This window comes from Cavia porcellus, unplaced genomic scaffold, assembly GCF_034190915.1.
Source record: "Cavia porcellus strain 051 isolate PalLab524CR breed Dunkin Hartley unplaced genomic scaffold, mCavPor4.1 scaffold_21, whole genome shotgun sequence".
NCBI lineage: Eukaryota > Metazoa > Chordata > Mammalia > Rodentia > Caviidae > Cavia > Cavia porcellus.
In genome coordinates, this window is record NW_026947504.1 from 50,235,165 (window position 1) to 50,255,362 (window position 20,198).

General features: G+C 37.9%; 1 protein-coding gene across 2 annotated transcripts in view; it reads left to right on the top strand.

The window, feature by feature from the left end:
- The window catches only part of Diaph3 (diaphanous related formin 3), a 462,609-nt gene that overhangs the window by 251,942 nt on the left and 190,469 nt on the right, over positions 1–20,198 (top strand). For both annotated transcript variants that reach the window (XM_063232700.1, XM_063232701.1), the window contains one exon: positions 4,955–5,084. In XM_063232700.1, coding sequence (XP_063088770.1) covers positions 4,955–5,084 — 130 coding nt within the window. The remainder of the gene's footprint in view (positions 1–4,954; positions 5,085–20,198) is intronic.

Genomic DNA, 20,198 nt, shown 5'->3' on the forward strand with positions numbered 1-20,198 from the left:
TCCCATAGAAATCACCAAATAAGATATTATCCTCAGCATCAGTATTATAGGTTTGTGTATTCTATGCTTTTTGTGGGACCATTAGAAGGTTCTGAGAATTTTATCACGATTTTGGTATTCTGCACTATCTACAAAATCTAAAGTGGCAATTCTCTTGATGTATACATAGATTCTAGGTACATAATGGGGAGGAGAGTTACTAATTTCACAGTGTTATTAAGATGTATGTTTCATTATTCAGAGACTAAAGAGTTACAGTTCTTCAGATTTTGAAGGTCACTAACAAATTACTTTTTACTTGAATTCAACTGTGATAAAAACAGTATTCTTCAATGTAATCCAAATGTATGCTTATATTCCCAAACTTTGTATTGTATATGCAAGGGAATTTTGCTCCAGATTGACAAGTAGGCCATGATTTATTACAGAATCTGCTTTTAACATTATTTTTCTGGAATGAACAGAGTGGTTGGAGAAACTCCATCCATCTTATTGTTTATTTGACACTTACGCCACATTAAACGTATCTTAAAGAAACAATATGTGAATAAGAAATTGTGTTTAACAGTGATAATTACTCATTAGACAGATAAATCTCTTAACAGTAATACAAAAGGAATCCTGTCAAGCAATGTCTGCTAAAGCATATTTTTTAACCTGAGCAAGTTTTTCCAAGCAGTTTAGCTTTACTTTATTTCCAAAGTAGTCTTACAGTGTATTTAAGTTCTTAATTTCAGCAAAATTAACTGTTTTATCCAACCCTTTTTCTTAATCACTGATTTTAATGTGATTAGTACAAATATAATGTACTTTCATTGTTTATGTCTATCAAAGAAGAGAAAAGGTCTTGGGCAAATATATTTTGATTTACTTTCATATTTTTGAAAAGCTTTCCTTTTTACTTTTTTCGTTTAAGGAGAGGAAGGAAGAGAGTAACTGAGGCAGGAAGAATACTTTGGCAGCGTTGTGAAATTTTTCCTGAAAATGTGAGAACATAAATGAAGAATCTGGGTCCTGAGACGTATTGCTGCAGATTAGCTCGTAAATGAGATACAATGTATTAAGAAAACACTTCTTATTTGAACCTTTCATTTTTATTAAGCTTACTTTCTAATTTATTTGGAAATTTTTATTTTTATTTTTAATTGCACAACTGTAAAATATAGTTAGGAATGATGAGGGAATTGGGCTTCATTTTATATTCAGTGAGTGGACTTTTTAGTGTTAGACTTAGCAATATGTGGCTTGCTCCTTAAGCCATTTGAGGCCTCCATTTGGTGGCCTCAATTCAGCAGCCAATGATAGCGCTCTCCCCTTAAATTAGTGTTGGCTTTATATTGTCTCTGAGTAGCTTGGATCCGTGTTTCACTGAAGTATGTAACATTTATTAAACTGGTAGTTGCTGCAAACTATACTGTGTTGCAGAATCCTAATTCTGAATTCTTTTTGCTCATGAATAAAGATTGAGATTGATCTGGTTTATTTTTGTTTAATCATAGATTTCTTGATATATTAGTCTCAGTAGTTGTTGGCTATTTAGCTATATTACAGGTATTTCTGAACAATTTTTTTTGTGTTTCTACAATTGTAGAGGTAGATATGCTTGTCTTAATAGTGCACACAAATCTTTCATCTACTTTCTCATGAAAGAAACATCCGGAGGAAAGGTATAGACTAGTGACAGTGGGCTCTAAGATCCCCAAGTTGTCGCTGATTTAAAGGGGGGAAAAAAGAAAATTTTGCTCCTATAGTGGTCTTTAGTAAAAGAAAGAAAGCTTTGATGCAAAGTCTGTTATATTTATGAAAGCTTTCAAGCAGGTCTCATCTGAAATGATAGTATGAATGAAACCATGAAGTTGTAGAGAAATTTACAAATCTGTTTAGCCTTCCAGGTTAACGTATAAACATCAGAACTCACAGATAACTTTAATTGACCCAAGATTGGAAATATTGCCTTCTGAAGTGAGATTATAACTGTATCTTCATTTTTATTCTAGTTTTTATTGTCTGTGTCTACTTATACTTAGATGTGCTCCAGTAATATTTTCAGATTTGAAAGTGAATTTAGAGTTGTCATCTACCTTCAGTTCTCTTAATCTATCTGTATGGAAGCTAAGATCCAGTAACTTGCCTAGGGATATAAGCTTCTTAAGGGCGTGTTTAACATTGCACGTGTTAGTGGCAATTTGCCGAGCTATAATGGAGCCATTATTTTTGAAGTACTCTTTTAAAACACTCAGCTAGATGTTATGAAATATATGTTGCTTTTAAACAAGGTATTAAGTAGTAGACTAAGTGTTCATAGAATCATGTTTATAAAATGCCAGGAGCCTTGTTTTTTTTTTGGTGGTGCTGGAGATCAACCCCAGAGCTTCTCACATGCTAGACGAGAACTCTTATCACTGATCTGTACGCCCAGCCCAGGAGGTAGTCCTGGAATTATGTGTTGAATAGGCACAGGTTACGTTTGAATGCATCACAGGTGTGAAAGTCAACATGTGAGATTATAGATTATAGTTTGTAACAGTGTGTTCTTTTTTGAATCAATATGTTAATAATAGGTGATATAACATAGCACCTCTTTGACTATCTGATTTTAATTATTTAAAAAATATTTTTCTGAGTTGTAGCATGTACATTTATACATTTTCATTTCATTTTATTTGTTTATTTATAGAGACTTTTATTTTATTGATACCTGTTTGTAATACAAATTGATCGCATTCCTCATGGAAAGTTGGTACATGTACATAACACATCTTGATTCTCTATTCATTCCCTTCCCTTTCCATTCTTTCCTGCTGCCTCCATCTCTTGGTTTACCTTTTCATTTTAAAAAAAAAAGATCTCCCCACACCCATTTTAAAGTAGGAAGTTGCTGGAAAGGAAGCAAGTGGAGTTGAGTAGGTTAGTCATGGCAAAAATTTCCAGCTTTGAATGTAATTTTCTGTAATGAGGGAATGATTGGTTTGTCTTATCCTTTAAATGTGTGTTTGTCCTGAATGATGGTTACTCAGTGGCAGGGAACACTACCTGATCTTCTGTTAACTCAGTCCACCTGCCCAACAATCCCTACCATCAATCACCACACCAAAACCCAGCTAACTTCTATTCAGGTTCAGTTTTTAGTTTTATCTTTTCATTGCATTTCTTGGCCAGTTGAGCTTAGGATTGGGTCAACTCTGATCTTAAGGTTAGACTTATTTTTTAAAATTCTGTATAATTGTCTAGATTCATTTGTTCAAATAACTGATCTTTGTAACAGAGACCTAACAAATTGGTGCTCCAAAGTCATTTTATTCCTGTAAGGTCTAGCCATGTATCATCAGCAAGACTAATACACTCAAGGATTAGAAAATTAGTATTAGGGGAATAAAAAAAATTCGAATTCACGTAAAACTAACGTTCTATATGTGCACAAAGCACAGATTTACATATAGAACGTTAGTTTTAAGTGCAATACCCTTGCAGTTTAAAACTTCCTGCGCATAGACAATTAGGAAAAACTGCTAAAAGGTGGCTCCTTAGGGAACATGAATACAAACTACTCAGAAACACATTTCTACACCTATGCAAAACTATGTCCTTTCAAGACAGTTCAACTTGAATATTACTCAAAAGCTTTATATTCATTTTTTTCCCAAACTGAAACATTTGGTTTTTTGCCTGTTCTGCCACGCTTTGTTTCTCATTCTTTCTGATCTGTTTCAATTAATGGTGTCACCTGTGTTTTCAAGGTCCCTCAATTCCCTTCTCTCCATTTTTCAGGTACAAGGTACAACCTTAGTACAGGTCGCCTTATATCTTTGTCTGAATTATTGCCATAGGTTTGTAAATTAGTCTTCACATTTCTGCTACTGTCTTTCCTCTAAGCTTCTATCCATAGCAGACTAAAGGTAACTTTCTCAAATGTATATCTAATCGGGGCTGGGGATTTAGCTCAGCGGCTTACGCACCTGCCTTGCAAGCAGCCAGCCTTGAGTTCAATCCCCGGTACCGATAAAAATGAAAAAGACAAAAAAAAAAATGTATATCTAATCATCTGTCATCCAGTTTTAAAAATTTGCAATGCCTCAACATCAAGCCCTTATTTGCATTGTGTGGCATACCTTTCCTCTTATTTTCCTGGTCTTTTTAAGTTTATATCTGTCCTTTCTTCCTATCTCTCTTTTCCTACACATGCACACTTTATTTTGGGACCACTTGGCCTGCTCAGATATACCATATTCTTCCTCTCCTATAGCTGCATCTTAGTCAGCTTTCCATTAACTGTAACAAAATACTGGAGGTGGCTAACTCATTAAAAAAGTTTTTAGTTCACATTTTTGGTAGTTCAGGGCTGTGGTATTTGGCTAGGCTCAGTTCCAATGAGGGTTGTTTTAACTGCATGCCAACAGTGCAGATGTCCAGGAGCTGGTGATCACATCCATCTTGGGTCTGGAATGAGAGAGATTGAGTGATGTTAGAAATACCTTCTGTGAGAATGGCCAGAGAGTTTCAGGAGAAATCCTTTCGTTCCTAAAAAGCTCTCACTATGTTCCATCTCTAAAAATTCCACATGCTACCATTGCCACACACAAGTCCTTGCATAAAACCAAGTCCAAATCACAGCACCACGTTTCACATGCTGCTCTGCCTGCCTGTGATGTTGTATACTTGAATTTTGTTCCTCCTTTCCCTGACTTTGTATGACTTTATTCACAGGTTCATTCACTTGAGAGAAGCTCTGCCCAGTGAGCTTCCAGATATGATTATTTTACTAGAATGTTTGTCGTATTAATACATTTTACTTTCTTAAATCATGTCAGTGGTTTTACTAAACAAGTAGAAATTAGCTTTTCAAATATTTATTTGTTTTGTATAACTGAAACTAATTTTATAAAATAGAGTGTTTATATTATTTGACTAGGTAGAAAATAAAAAAATATGTCTGTTTTGTCTCTCATTTGTATAGTTAAAGGACATAAAATCAGCAGACCAGAAAACAACGCTACTTCATTTCCTGGTAGAAATATGTGAAGAAAAGTATCCTGATATCGTGAATTTTGTGGATGATTTGGAACCGTTGGACAAAGCTAGTAAAGGTTTGCATTTTATCAAAAAAGTACTTCATTGCTCTGCTCTTCAGTTCTATAAGACAGTAAATAATACTTTTTTAAATGTACTTCCTACTTTATAGATTTTTCATATTGGATATTACATTTTACAGATATAAAGTTACTGAATATTGCTTTTCTTCATTATTATTTTAGAAATGATTCTAATATATTTGGTTAATGAGGCTTTTTATTTAGGAACACAATGTTTTGTAGCTTAAGTTCATGGATGCCTGCTAAGCCTCATCCTCTACTATTAAATGTCTTACACTGTGACCATGGCAACATTCCCTTGATTCTTCGACTTCCACATAGACTGAATAACTATTCTATTCCTCAGTCCACAACCAACGACTCTGTTCCCCTTTTGCCTAAGTTCTATGTCTGCCTAGTAATGTTCTCTTTGTCTAGGTTGACCCAGACTGCCAACTATTCAGTTCACTACTTCTTAGTTTCCAAATTTATAGTGTTAAGGGAAATCCACTCTCAAGCTGACTGGAAGACTCTTTGCACCAAGGAATGTAGGAGGCAGTTGTTTATTACTCTACCAGACTAGTGAGACCAAGTCCAAATCATTAGCAAAGAACCAGCTTTGAATCCAGTTTAAAAATAGGTTATAAGCAGGAAGAATAAGTGATTGGTCACATGGATTGAATTAAGTCATAATATTGTCAGGAAAACTAAACATACTTTCTTAAAAGGAATTGTTTATCATAATATAGGAGCACCCTGAGGTCAAGGGGAGGGGGTTTAAGGGGAGCAAGCAGAGTTAAAATGTGTCTTTGACTGGATTATTTCACCAAACAAAGCCCTTGAAACCAGTTAGAAGCAATGTATTTTCTTAATTAGGGAAATCATAGCTGAGAATAGTCAAATTGGCCCAGTGCATTATCAGCAGAAAAGCAGCTGGACCCAGCCAGTCCAGGCTGGCTGAATTTAGTAGATTGTTTATGTGCCAGGTAGCAGGGGCACAGGCAGACGCTATTGGTTTTTAACTTGCTATAACATGTCTATAAGTTTATTATTTTGTAACTGTGCCTTTACTAATTGTATAATTGTGCTCTTACATTTCCCCCCAATCTTGCTACAGTCTTCTCCCTCAGTTTCTCTGGTCTCTTTAGTTTTGAGGAGCTGGTAAGGGGCAGTAACTTGTAAGAGGAATTGGTGGGGCATAGCTTCCCTGCAATCAGACAAGAAGCATGTCAGGATATTGGATCACACAAAGCCCTGCAAAAATTGCCAACAAAGCTATCAGTGGTTCGAGAATGGCTCCTGTCTGTGAGGAGAGAAAAAAATCTTCACCAAGAAGAGCCTCCCATAAGATTTGGAATCCTATGCTTGAGGTGTTCCTACAGCTGATGGGAGTTTTTATTACTATTTCTGGCTTGTTACCATAATAATAGCATTTGTACCCTGGGAAAAGGCATGTACTTCCATACTGGGCTGTCAGATGATTTAGGGTTCTTGAATTCTGAAGAAAGACTCAGCTGAGGAGCCTGTTTGGTCCTGTAGTGTGTCTGTTGAGATTTGTATATTGGCAAAATCTCCAGCAATTTGAACACTTAAATGTGAGTACGGTGTTGGCTTACAGCCATAGCTGTAGCCCCGAGTGTCAAACTCCCTGCTCTTGCTTTTCCAGCTAGTAGCATTGGGTCCTGTTTCCAACATCACTGTGGTATGTGTAGGTCTTCATTGTCCTGAATAAACAGAGAGGTTGGGGACCAAAAAAGCAAGTGCACATAGACTCATCTTGGTGCTATCAAACACGCGATATAACCCATTAGCACAAAGAAAGTTCTGGGGTGGCTTGGGGGGCTGCCAGAGAACCTGAGGTGACAGCCAACACATCTTTACAGTCAGCAGAAGCATTCTGACCTTTACCTGTAACCTAAAAAGCAGGAAGTATTTTTCCTACCACTGCTGGATGGAGCTGCAGCAGGTGATCAGGAGCACTAGTCGCATTAAGTTTAAAATTATTGTGAATGGTACTTAACACTCAATAGGAAAGGACTGAAAGAGCCAACTGTATTGCCCACGTCTCGATTTACAGCTTGAAGGACCTGATGGGTATCATTAACCAGACACAGGAGGTCAGGAGGTGGGGGCCCAGTATGGTTTGCAAGAGGTGCAGAGGCCAATGGAAATACCAGTGGTGTTGGGGAAGAAATCCTAGGAGGAGAAGGGTGTAGAAGGTGTCCAGACCGTTGTATATCTTACAACAAGCCATGAGTCTTTTTACCTGGACTCTAATATAGCAGCCTGATGTCCAATCTCCATGAGAGGGATCTTAAAGAGTATACAGTAATGGGTTATAAGTTACCTTCTGACAGGTTTGTCTAGAGGGAAGTTGAACTAACTGACCATTTTTGGATTTGCCCTAATCTATAACATAATCCCACTTGGGTCAGAATAGATTTTTTTTAAAAGGAGGCAGGTAATGTTTTTTAACCTATTGCCATTCCAAGCAGACATACTGATTATTGAAATGGTATTCTCATTGCCAATCCACAGCCTGAGGAATAACAGTGGTTTCTCTAGTCTGCCTTTGGTGTGCATTAAAATGAAGACCTACTATAGCTGGTGATGAGTCTCATCTGATCTGATTAAGAATAATCTTGGGATACGAACCTTCAATTTGAACCTAGAATTTTGAATGTCTTGAATTTTCATATACTCCTAAAATGTTAATATATAATCCATAGGAGAGTCATTTTTACTTTTGTTGTACAGCTATAGGTAAGTATCTCAAGAATTATGTTTATATAACAGAGGACAAAGACAACCCTTTTATGGGGCTGTCAGAATTGTGGACCAGAGATTACTAACAAACACTGAGATTAACAGGAGATATGGAGCCAGAACCCAAGGAGAGTAATAATAAATTGGATCTATAACTTGACAAAACAGATCAAGGTACCTGGTACAGTAGTTACACTAATATAGAAAACAGTGAAGGTGCTTTTCTGGGGAACGTTCCAGTCCTCTGGGGTACAGCTCAGATACACTAAAATTAGTGAGGAAAAAGGAGTCAAAACCCAACCAGGATAAGAGAACATCAGTCACTCAGGACATGTACTGCAACACACAATGTCCATTCTATCTTCAGCCGTGCATTGACCTGCCAGCTTCCAGAGTGGCAGGTGCAGGGCTTTGAATGTGTTGCCTCTTCTGAGTGTTCCCATCTGGATTGACCCCACTTGATCGCGGAGCAGTGAATCCAGGGCTGGATCTCTGTCATTCCTATACTTCCCAAGCCACCTCCCACTAAAGATAGCCCAGCTGTCTGGGCTACACATGTAGGGGGTCTTTTTTGTGTATTATAAGCAATCACATTGTCTGCAACTCTGCCCATAGGCTTAACCTGCCTGTTTTGGTTCCAAACCAGAGTACTTCTGAACTGCTCTAGAGAGCAAAATGCTGTCCCTTGCAGGGTTGGGTCACAGCCAGACCCATCAGAATCCCCCGGATTAGCCAGAGATCCTTCTTCTCTTTTTGTGTAGGGGGACTAGGGGTCATGTCCTAGAGTCCATCCTGAATGGTTCTCAAAACATGGGTCCCAAAACCATTGTCAGTTTGGCTGCCAACAGGCTAAGAAAGGTGCCTACTATTGGAGCTATGTCCCCCAACATATGAGAGTGGGGCCCTATGCCATTTCCTTCTTGAAATGTGCTGTTCCCATATCTATCTCATGATTTTTCATAGGCATGCAGAGCAGCATATACTGTTGCTGTTGTTTTAATTAGGAAATATCAGCTCTTGGGTCTTCATAATTGTGATCAAAACCCTGTTTTTCTTTTCATAGGCCTTGGCTAACTCTACAATCATCCACAGAGATTGTTAGGATAAATGGCAGGTTAAGGTCTATGAATTGTAGGGCTTTCACCTATGCAGTAGCCCTCTTTCAGTCCAGCAAGCAGCGTCTGTAGCATCTATTAGTACTGTGTTGTACCTCTTTTGGTCATCTAGTATAAAGGACAGCAGGAGAGCTAGATGTGACATATCCATCGAAAACCTAGCAGATACACATACACCTGTAATTGGTATATTGTCGTGGGTCTGGTCTTACCCAATCATATAGCACTTAAGAATTTGACAGGCAAGCCTGTTCCCTGGACCTTGTCTTTGTCTGTGGCTCACCCCTATGTCAGCAAAGCTTTCTTCAGGTTGCGCACGGTGGCTTTTTAATCTGCAAGACAATTGGGTTAACATCATATCATCAATCTAAAACAGTGACACAGATTGTGGCTTGTCCCACGTGGCCAGATCCTGGACTACTAGGCCATGCCATCACAAAGCCTGATGGCAACATCTGGAAGGTCCATTGCTTGCCTTCTTGGGTAAAGGCAAATTGGTCCTGACTGCCAGTGTCAGGATGAGACTTCAGAGTAATTCGCCATGACTCATGTAGCTTCTACACGGGCCATACTGAAAGGCTGTGTTTAGGGAGTGTCACTCATGTTTTTTTAATTTTAAGACAATGTGTCCCATCTCCTCGTGGCCTCCAGGCAACCGGTACTGCTTCATGTACACAACCCATGTGGCCTGTGGGAGAGTCAACGCTACATGGCGTGGAGCACAACATCAGTCATTATGTCCTCCCCCAGTGTGTATTCAGCAACTGGGGAAACATAAGTATCATGCAGGCATGGGGTTAGGCATCCCGATACTACCAGTCATCTGGGTCTTCTGGACAGTGATGTAGTGATCTCTATATCCTTTTATATATGCAGCAGGTCCTTTAAAACAGGATGGGTTGTTGTACATTAGCATTGACCCATCTCTGATATCCATCAATGTTAGCACACATTGCACAGTAAATAGTCCAGTATATTTTGGGGGGCCAGTGAACAGTTGATTTCATATGTGACCTCTGGTCTCCCAGGAGACTTAAGTTGCAAGACAAGTCGTTTGAAATGATGGAGTACTCTTGTGTGTTGACCACTAGCCCTGATGTTTGTAATCTTTCTATTTATTTGTTAAAAATGAAATTTGTCAATTTACGGTACATTTTACTTTTTTCCATCTTAGATTACTTCTTTTTAAGCACTTTTATTATTCCCTCTATGCCCCCTTTAAATTTTCTTTTCCTAGAAAATGAGAATTGTTGGACTTAATCTGCAAAGTAAAATATGATTAGATGAGCTGTTTGTTACTTTGTCCCGAATGTTCCTTTCAAGTATATATGTCTTAGTTACTTTATGCTTGTTGCTGAGACAAAATACCTGAAGCCCAAAGTTGGGAAAGGAAAGGTTTATTTCTTACAGTTTTGGAGGTTTCAGTCCACACTCAGTTGACTCCAAGGCAGGCAGGCATGGCTGAGCTTCATGGCAGCTGCAAACAGCAAGCTCGAACCAGCAAAGAGAAAGACACACCTTCTCCCTGCCATTACATCACATCTTGGCTCCACCCCTAGGTGGGTGGAGCACTGACACCATCAATCCAAGCACTAGACAATGAACCAATCACAAATACACCTTGCAAACTCATGAGGCCTGGGGGACACAGACATACATCATGACAATATATTTCACACCCCCTGTTGGAAATAGACTTGAGTTTTAAGAATAGTAAGTTTTTTACAGTAAAGACTAATGTCTCATAATATTGTATTAATTTGCCCCTATGCTATCTTAAAATGGTCTTGGAGCAAAAATAAAATGTATACACGTATGCACATAGCACTTGTGCACACATGCACACACACAAATGGAATCTAAGAAAAAAGAAACATTGAAAATTATCTCTCATTAAACCATGTAAGACAGGGGAAAAGGATATAGAACTAAATGGGGGGAAAACATTTTTAACAACCTGATGCTAAAATAACTTTTAACTGAATTGTGTACTAAGACATAAGTTGACTTTCCTGAAATGAGACTTCTGAAATTGTAAACTATGTGAGCAAACAGGATTTTGTAAAATAGAAAATGGTCATTCTTGGTGGACACTAAATTTGTGAATAACAGGGTTATGTCTAAAAGGCAAGAGATAGAGTTACTGGGCATACAGAGGGTGTCCCCCAGCTGGCTGGGGAAAAATATTAAGACCTTAACAGGAATCTGGAAAAGTATTTTTGGATAGTGGCTATTAGGATTTCTCATCAATTGATCATTTTCTTACTAATTCTAAAATTGAATAGTGAGCTGGAACGCACTCTTACTTTAAATGCATTTTTAATTGTAGAATTAATTTTCTAACATTTTGCTGTAAATGAACTTTCTGAAAAATTTATTTTGAGTGATTTTACTTAAAATTGTGATATTTTGCTTTTTAAATTATTTACTTCTTATATGATCTTGCAAAGTTGTAGCTTGGTGATTTGTTTCCTCTCTCCTTGCTTTCTTGATGTTTCAGCTGGTCATGCTGGGGTTGTGAGGGTTCAGTGTCCATCTACTTCAGTGAGGGAACAAGTATGTGTTCGGTTCAGTAGAACCAATAATACATTGCTCTGGGAACGGCCAGCTTCCTATTTGAAATAGAAGAACCTTCCCCGAAATCATTTTGTCACCTGTAGGTGATCACTGAGCATAATTTCTTTTTATGATTGCGTGCCCCAATTAATGAATGAGATTTTAGATGAGTAGATGTAATATTTTAGATGAAATTAATGTGTTTTTGCTTTGGAGAATTTCCACACTCTTATAGATCATCGTTGAAAAGTTTCCTGATTTAAAATCCCCTCAGTAAGGTATCACATGAATTAAAAAAATACCTTTTTTTTTTTGAGATATAACAAATCCTAGTCATTAGGTACTTCTAGATCAGCAGGAGGAACTTTCATTGCAACTAATGAGCTTACCCATATGACAATTTTCAAAAATCTACTGTGTTAGAAGTACTTCTTTTCCGAGAGATAATGGCTTACAGCCTTTCTGTGGTGTTTCAGTGAAAACATTTTGGTTCATTATTGAATTTCTGAATACTGCTATAATATTTCTCTTTTCATGGACTTCCAGGAGCTGAGTATTTTTTTCCTCATATAAATAGTTATAATCAATTGACCATGAAAGTTTTATTGATTACTTTCAAATAAGCTTTTTCAGTCTTAAATGTCAGTGTTATTTTATGAATAAGAAGAAAGTGAAAAAAACCCTGATTTTTTTGTTTGCTTTTTTGGAATGAGTATATTAAAATAAAACAAAAGTAAGTATACAGCATTACTGAGATCAACCTTGTTTTAGGATTGTCAGCACTGTACAGTGTATTTTTACTCTCTACTCAACCCTGAATTGTAATTCAGTTTTGATTACTGTCAGAAAATTTTGCTCTTTTCTTTGTCCGGTATATAATATTTGTGTCTTAGTGTGGCTGAGTCTATCCCACCCAGGTCTTGCTGTTTAATATCATTTATTTCTTCATTTCTTCTCTGCATCTCAATGTACAGTATTGCTGCAGCTGTTAAACTAATATTACCCCTCTCCATTTCTCCCCTTTGTACAACTTCTTCTGAGGTGATTTCTTCAATTCCCAAGGACATAAAACCTATTATTTATTTTGTTAAGGAATTAAAGCTATTTCACAGACTCCTGAGTTTCACATTTATATCCAGTGTCTGCCACCATTTCTGTCTGCATCTCAAATATGCGGTGCACCATGAAGCAGGACTCTTAATCCATGCTCCCAAACTGTATTTACTGCAGAATGCCCTTCATGGCCCCCTTTCTTCTGATTTCCTTTCTCACTTTGCCCTGTCAGCACCTCAACTCACAGCTGGCTGGTAGATTCTCCCCAAGTAAATCTATGGCAAGTGGGTACTGTGGTGTAAGATATTGTCCAGTTTTCTCCTTCATCAAGTGGTTTATCTTGGTACTTATTGGGACCCTCCCCCAAATTTCTGTGTATTCTCCATGATTATGTATAAACTCAGAGGTCTCCCAGAAATCTTTACACTGTTCTTTAAGAACTAGCTGGGTGTGGTGATACACACCTGCTGTCCCAGCACTCTGCAAGCTGAGGCAGCAGGATCACAGGTTTGAACACAGTGTAGGCAATTTCGTGACTTGATACCCTGTCTCAAAATTTAAAAAGGGCTGTGGGATAACTCAATGTGAAGGCTGTTGCTTCAATCCCAAGTTCTTGGGTGCAAGGGAAGAGATCCTGATGCTGCAGAACAAGGCCTCCTCTTAGGATGCTGAGAATGAAATCACCTTCTAGAAAAAAACACTATTCAACATTTAACCGTGTATGTTCACTGATTACCCATTTCCAGTTTTTCCGGCTTCCCCATTGTTTAGTTTTTAGAAGTATTCCTTGACATATTATTAATTTTTAAAGTCTTCTTTATCTTATACACCTCTTTCTGCTTCTCTGAGTCTTTATTTGTATGCCGTTAGCTAGGAAATCCTTGATCAGACTCAAATATTTGTCTGCTGAAATATATCCCCTGGTTTCTAGTTCCTCGTGCATTTCTAACAGTTTATGATAAATGGCTTACTAAATACCAAATGTTTATCTTTTATTCACCTACTGTGAGTACTTAAAACACTTAATTTCCAGGTGGCTGCCACCTGGAAATGGTATAATGTTTGAAAATTTCAAATTCATCTTCTATAACCAGCAGACAGTGTTTTCAAAGACTTCCTTTAGCTTTTTGCTATAGATTTCAAAAAATGCCAATTAAAATTTATCAGAGACGTTGTTAAATATTTTGAGAATTCAGTACTAGTTATTCAACTTCATTTTATATTCTTCTGAAGCAAAGTTAACTTTATCACTAAGATCATGCTACATAGAATCTATAGATTGGAGTATCATAATATGTATGAGATATGTAATTCATTTGTTCAAATTAATTGTAAGATATTAAAATGTGATTAAAATAGCTCTTAGTAATATCTGCATTTTACTCAAAGTGAAGTGAATTGACAGGATACTCTGTTAAAGGTGGGGCACTTAAAGTATTAGTTATAGTAGAATATTGTATGAGATGCTGCTTTTATTGAATGATCAATGCAGAATGATTAGATATAGTCCATTTATCATAGGCTGAGTTATACCTTCCTTCATAATTTGTATACTGGATCCTTCTTTCTCAATGCCCCTGAATTTGACTATGTTGGGAGATACAGACTCTTTACTTACAGAGAATCCACTGAAGTGGGCCTTAATCCTGTGTGGCTCGTGTGCATAAAAGACTGTCGTCCACCAGAAAACAGACCAGGTTAGAACACAGCGAGATGGTGGCAATCTGCATATTGAGGAGAGAGGCCTCTTAAGAACCTAAATCTGCCTGTTACTTTTGTTTACAACTTCCATCTGTGCCTCTTTTGCCCTGTACAGTTACTTCAGTCACAGTGAGTCACAAATGTCACTGGAGAGTTTTTTTTTCTTTCTTTTTTTTTTTTTTTTTCAAAACAAGAAAGACCCAGTGATGAGATAATAGAAAATTCTAAGATTACCAACACAGGAAAGATGTATTTAAAAATTTAAAAATACCAAGAGTCCTATTTGAATTACAAGTTTATTGCAACAAGTAATTCACATTCTTCAAGTGCACTTTTTATAACATGGCAGCTGGCCAGGCCATACAACCTTAAAGGTGTTGTACTTGGCTACATTGAGACCGAACACACTACATTAAAAAGACAAGGCTTTGGTGTTTTCAAAAGGGAGAAAAAAGTGAACCTGAAGAGCAGAAGCAATTATTGTAGGCCACTGCTTCATTAAATGTGTCTGCACTAAGAACATCATTCTTAAAGTGACTAAATGCATTGCTAATGCTGAGAAGCACTTAACTATTAGTTAAGAAATGATTCTGCCTGCTGCTAAGGACACTTGTCATGAACTTTTAGGCTGCCATTCAAAGGAGGCATGTGTTCCTCTTTCAAGTGTACCGTAACTGGAATTAATGGTACTGCAGGAGGATATCAAGGGACACTGTTGGAGAGGATCTGTGAGTCACTTTTATATTCAGTCCAGCTTGACAAAACTACTGATGATGACACGAAAGCAACACTGTTTGTTTGTGTGCAATGTATTTTTCAGGGGCATATGTTAGATGCAGTGTTGTTGTCAGTCAACACTTGAGTTGTAGAATGATATGAGTCTTTGAACAGTTGCATGTTAGGAAGACTGAATTGGTCAATCTGCCTTGGTATATATGCATGTGAAACACATAACTAATGTTTATTCATGCAGCTCTGTGAGGAGAGGTACACAGATCAGACATGTCTTCTCATACACAGAAGTCAGATGACTTTCTAAAGATAGAGCTCTGGCCAGAGCTTTTGGGCTACGAGAGCCACTCCAGAGTTTTCCTTTAGAGAAAGTCACTAGCAGCACATTTCAGTAACATAGATTGGGTCAAAACGTTTGCTTACTTGTTTGACCTTTTCAGACTGCTTGACAAAGTTAATGTGTTTTTGGGAGAGGATGATAATGGTGTTCAAGTCATCAGATAAAATACTGCATTTGAAGCCCAGCTGTTATAATAAGGGCTACAAGTTAATGTTGGGGTTTTGGTATGACTCCAAGCATTAAGTGTATGAGTCAGAGTTTACTAGAGAAACAGATGTAACACAAGATATACAAATGTATAAGAAATTACTAGGTTGGCTTATGATGGTCAGCCACAGAGTCAGATGAGGAAGCGGGCAGAGGGTGTCAGCATCCTGGAGGCTGAAGGATTCAGTTCAAGGTCTGGAGCTCACTGCAGTGTTCCCCTGCAAGTTGACATCAGGCTGAAGTCTACACTGGAAGACTTAACCCCAGGAGGAAAGCCAATCAGTCTGCACCAGAAGCCAGGAGATGAGGTACAAGCTGAAAGCAAAGACTGGCGCTCCTCAGAAGACCCAGCAATCAGTCCGTCCTCATTTCCTTTTTGTTGTATGCAGGCTTCCAGCCTTGCCACGTGTGCAGGGTCCTTTACACCCACACCATCTCCCACTTCTGTGCCTACTCGTGTACAGGATGGGGATGTTTTCCAAGTGAGGACCTTGGCCTCCTGCTGAGTCACTTAGTTAAACTTCTAAACTTCTCAAGCTAACACAGTGAACAGCATCTGAATTAGTAAGGGAACGTCCTTTATGCCCCAGGATGTGGGACTGCTGAGTTTCTTAGTTAGGCTTCTAGACACAACATACCAACTATTCAAGGGAGATTTTGAGAGTCTCTTTCTCCCAACTGGTGCCTAATCACCTACCTAACTTTGTTTTTTCTCTCTTTCTGCTGAGACAGGATTTCACTCTGTAATTCAGGCTGGCCTTAAACTATATAGCCCAAGGTGGTTTTGAAATTATGGCTATCCTTCTGCCTCAGTTTCTCCTCCAGCCCTCAGTGCTGAGATTACAGGCATGCATCCCACTCCAGGTTTATCTCAGCTTTCAAAACATTATTTTCCAATCACAAAAGATCCCTGAACTGGGAAAGAATGGTTTGAGACCTCTGTGTGCATAAAGCCAGGTGAATTGGAGTAGGCTGGACATAAGCTACACACTTTGGGTCTTGGCGTTTCTCACTATCCCCAGAAGGGACTGTCTAGTTGCTTGGGGCTCCCACTGCATTATGGAACTATTTCATTATGAATTATGATGTAATAGTAATAGGAATAAAACAAATAAAACCCACAATAAATATTAGGCACTTGAAAATTATCCCCCAATTTTTCCTCCGTCCCATCTGTGGAAAAATTGTTTTGTACAAAATCAGTTCCTGGAAACATAAGGTTAGTGATGCTGGTTTCAGCCACCCAGTTTTACTATTTTGTGATGGCAGCCCTTGCATATTAATATACAAGCTGAGACATTTGCTTGCTTGCTTTGAGTTCTTTGGCCATAGAGTAGTTTTACTGAATAAGCCATTTTACTTTATCAGATGAGTAGGAGAAGCATTGTTAGACATGCACTAGTAATCAGTTTAGCAATATCAAAGGTTTTTCTACAAAGTATCAGTTCTCAGGTGACTTTCAGTAATTGCATGTATACCTCAGGTTTTTTTAAAATTGATATAATGTCTGAATTAGTAGATGTATAAGAAAACATTAAGGAATTTTAAATATTCTTATGAGTCATAATATTTAATTTCAGGACTAAATGTATGGCATCTCCTGAATTTCATATGAGAATTCATTCATTTATGCTGGCCTGTACTGTTTTTTTTTGCCTTTTTCTTTTATTTATTATATTTTATTTATAATATTTATTATATTATTTTGCTTTTTTCTTTTATTTATTATATTTATTTCTTTTATTTATTATATTTATATATAAATATATATTTTCCACTTTCCCTTGTTTGATAGTTCAATAGGTATAATTGAAATATAATGACTAATCAATAAAAGGTAACACTTTGAATTATCTATTCACAATTTTTAAAGGATACATATGGTTAAATCTTTTTTTTTTTTTTTTTTGCTATCCTATAGAAATATATTTATTTGGCATGTTTGAGCTATGTAGCTTTAGTGCTGCAGACAGTTTGTAGAATAAAAGTTAGGTCCAGAAAAGCAGCCTACAATGCTTGTTTTATGTGATCTATTTTTGACTTTCTGTGACCATTAAGTCAATATACTGAGGAATTCTAAAATAATTTAAATAATAATGCCAGTAAAACATAATAAAATGGAAAGTTATTTAAAATATGTGGTTGATATATACCTTTTAAAATCATAAAATATACAAAATTTTACCTTCAATGAATTAACACTTGTTTCTTTTTTATTAGTATATTTGCAATACATAATTACCTTCATCTTGAGACATTGGCACATATGTGTTTCATCTTAATCCTTAATATTTTTAACAGAACAGAATGATAAGATATATCTGGACCATTTCCAAGGGAATCATAGGGCTTATGAAGAATGTTTATAGTGGACTGCAGATGCACCTGTATGATACGGGGTTACATGTGTCAGGCCTGTCAGTTTATTTCCAAGAACTATCTGGATAGAGTTAGTCCCAAATGTTTAAACTGAAAAGTTGGGTATAAGACTGTGAGTGTAAATACAAACTGTTTTGGAAGACAGCAGGGTGAAACAGAAGGAGCGTGGCCAAACTCACTGGAAGCATTAAAGATCCTGGAGGGCGACATTGAAGAACATTGGCCATGGAGGAGGCACTTGCAGCTCAAGATTGCTTTGTGAGATACCGAGCTAGAAACATTTCCTGAGTCTGCTGCTGCTTGGACTGATGGATGATGATGAAGAAGAAAACTGTATCAGGAAGACCTCTATATCTTTCTGGAGGTTAACAGACTGAAAGTGGCATCAATACTGCATTAATCTTTCAAGAAACCAACAGTTTACAGTGTTTGCAGATTTTTGGCCAACTGCAGAGTTGAAGTAGCTGCTCGAGCAGTTCTGTCAGACTCACCTGTGAGCCACGACTACTATCACGTAAAATGGGACAGTGTCACCAGGGCCAAGCAAAGGCTGAGGACTCCCTCAAGCTGCTTGTGGTGAAGTGATATTTCCTGCACCTCAGTTTTCCACACGAAGTGGGAAATTACAAATGAAGTAGATGAAAATAAATTTCAGAATAGTGAATTCAAAAGGATAGCTAAGCATCACTACTCTATTTTATAATGAAACTTAAGTAGCAGATGGAATAAACATTGTGTGGGAATCTTGAATCTCTCTGGTGACTAAGTTGACACGTAAAGCGTTCACGGAGGACGCACGAAGCTAATTCATTGCTATAGGCAGAACCGTCGCCTCTTCCCAGAAACCAGACTGTATTAAGGCAGTCTGTAAACCTTATACTAGTTTCCTAGGCTGTCAAACCAATTATCACAAATGGGTTGCCTTTAAATAGCAGAAATTCATTCTCTCTCCTTTCAGGAGGTTGGAATTCTGAAGCCAACCAGAACTGTGAAGTAGGATATAGTTAGTTCCTCTGGAGGGCTTGCGAGGGAACCCATCCGTGCTTCCCTCTTGCTTTCTAGTGGCTGCCAGCAACGCTTCGTGTTCTGTGACTTGTAGAGGTACTACAGCCTCTGCTTTTATCTTCTCATTGTCATTCTGTCTCTGGGTGTCTTCACCTTAGCTAATGAATGTCAATCATTGTAAAATTCATTCCAAGATGATTATCTTCAGATGCTTAACTAATTCCGTTCTGTAAAATCTTACATCCAAGTATTTCACATTCTTCGCCTTCTCCTCCTCCTCTTTTTGTCTCTCCCACCCACTGGTCTGCACACTGATCTACATCCCCCGCTAGATCCCTTCTGTTTGCTTGTTTGGTTCCTTTTTTATTTTGAGACAGGTTCGTTGCTATATCTTGTATTTAAATGTCCCCCCAACACCTCATGTGCTTATTGGCGGGGCTTATTGGCTGGATCCAGGGTGTGTGCATGTGGATTGATGGTGTGATATGGCAAAAGGATGTGTGCATTAGTGTACTAATTGTTGTAACGTAGTTCTTGGTATGTATGATGGAAGCTCCACCCTGGGTGTAGGTGGCACCAATCAAACTTCGTGAGTATAAAGGGGGAAGGCAGGATGGCTGCATGGTGCTTGCTGCTGCCGCCTTCTGCCTGCCATATCATGCACTGTTTCCCCCTGTGATGCCCCTGCACCAAGCCGTCCAGCCTGCCATGCGGCCAGCTAAGTATGCACCAACTATGGACTCTGTAAACGGTAAACTACAATACCTTTCCTCCTATAACCTTGTGCATGTCAGTTATTCTGTCCGAGTAATGAGAAAAGTAGCCAAGTCATTCTCTACATAGTCTAGGCTGGGCTTGAATTACAGTTGTCCTGCCTCAGTGTGCCTCTCAGTGTGCTGTGAATACAGACAGGTGCCACCAACCCTGCAATAAGTCACACTTTGAGTTTCTGGGAACATGTGCATGTAAGGGGACCTTAGCCATCCCACAACTGTCACCCATGTCATTATGCCGACTTCATGCAGATGATCCTGTCTGAGTATTCTGAGTCATTAAGGGCCATTATGTTGATAAATCTTGAAAGTGTTTAACCATTAAATTGTGATTCATTTTTAGGGCTGTTGTTGATAAGCTTGTGAAATACCATTTTCTTTTGACATCATGTGAAAATACTAAACCATTTAAAACTGAAATTCATTTATTCCTCAGAATTTAAGGAATTTTGTATTGGCAGAAAATTATAAGTACATTGTCCCAGTAAGTAATTTTAATTGG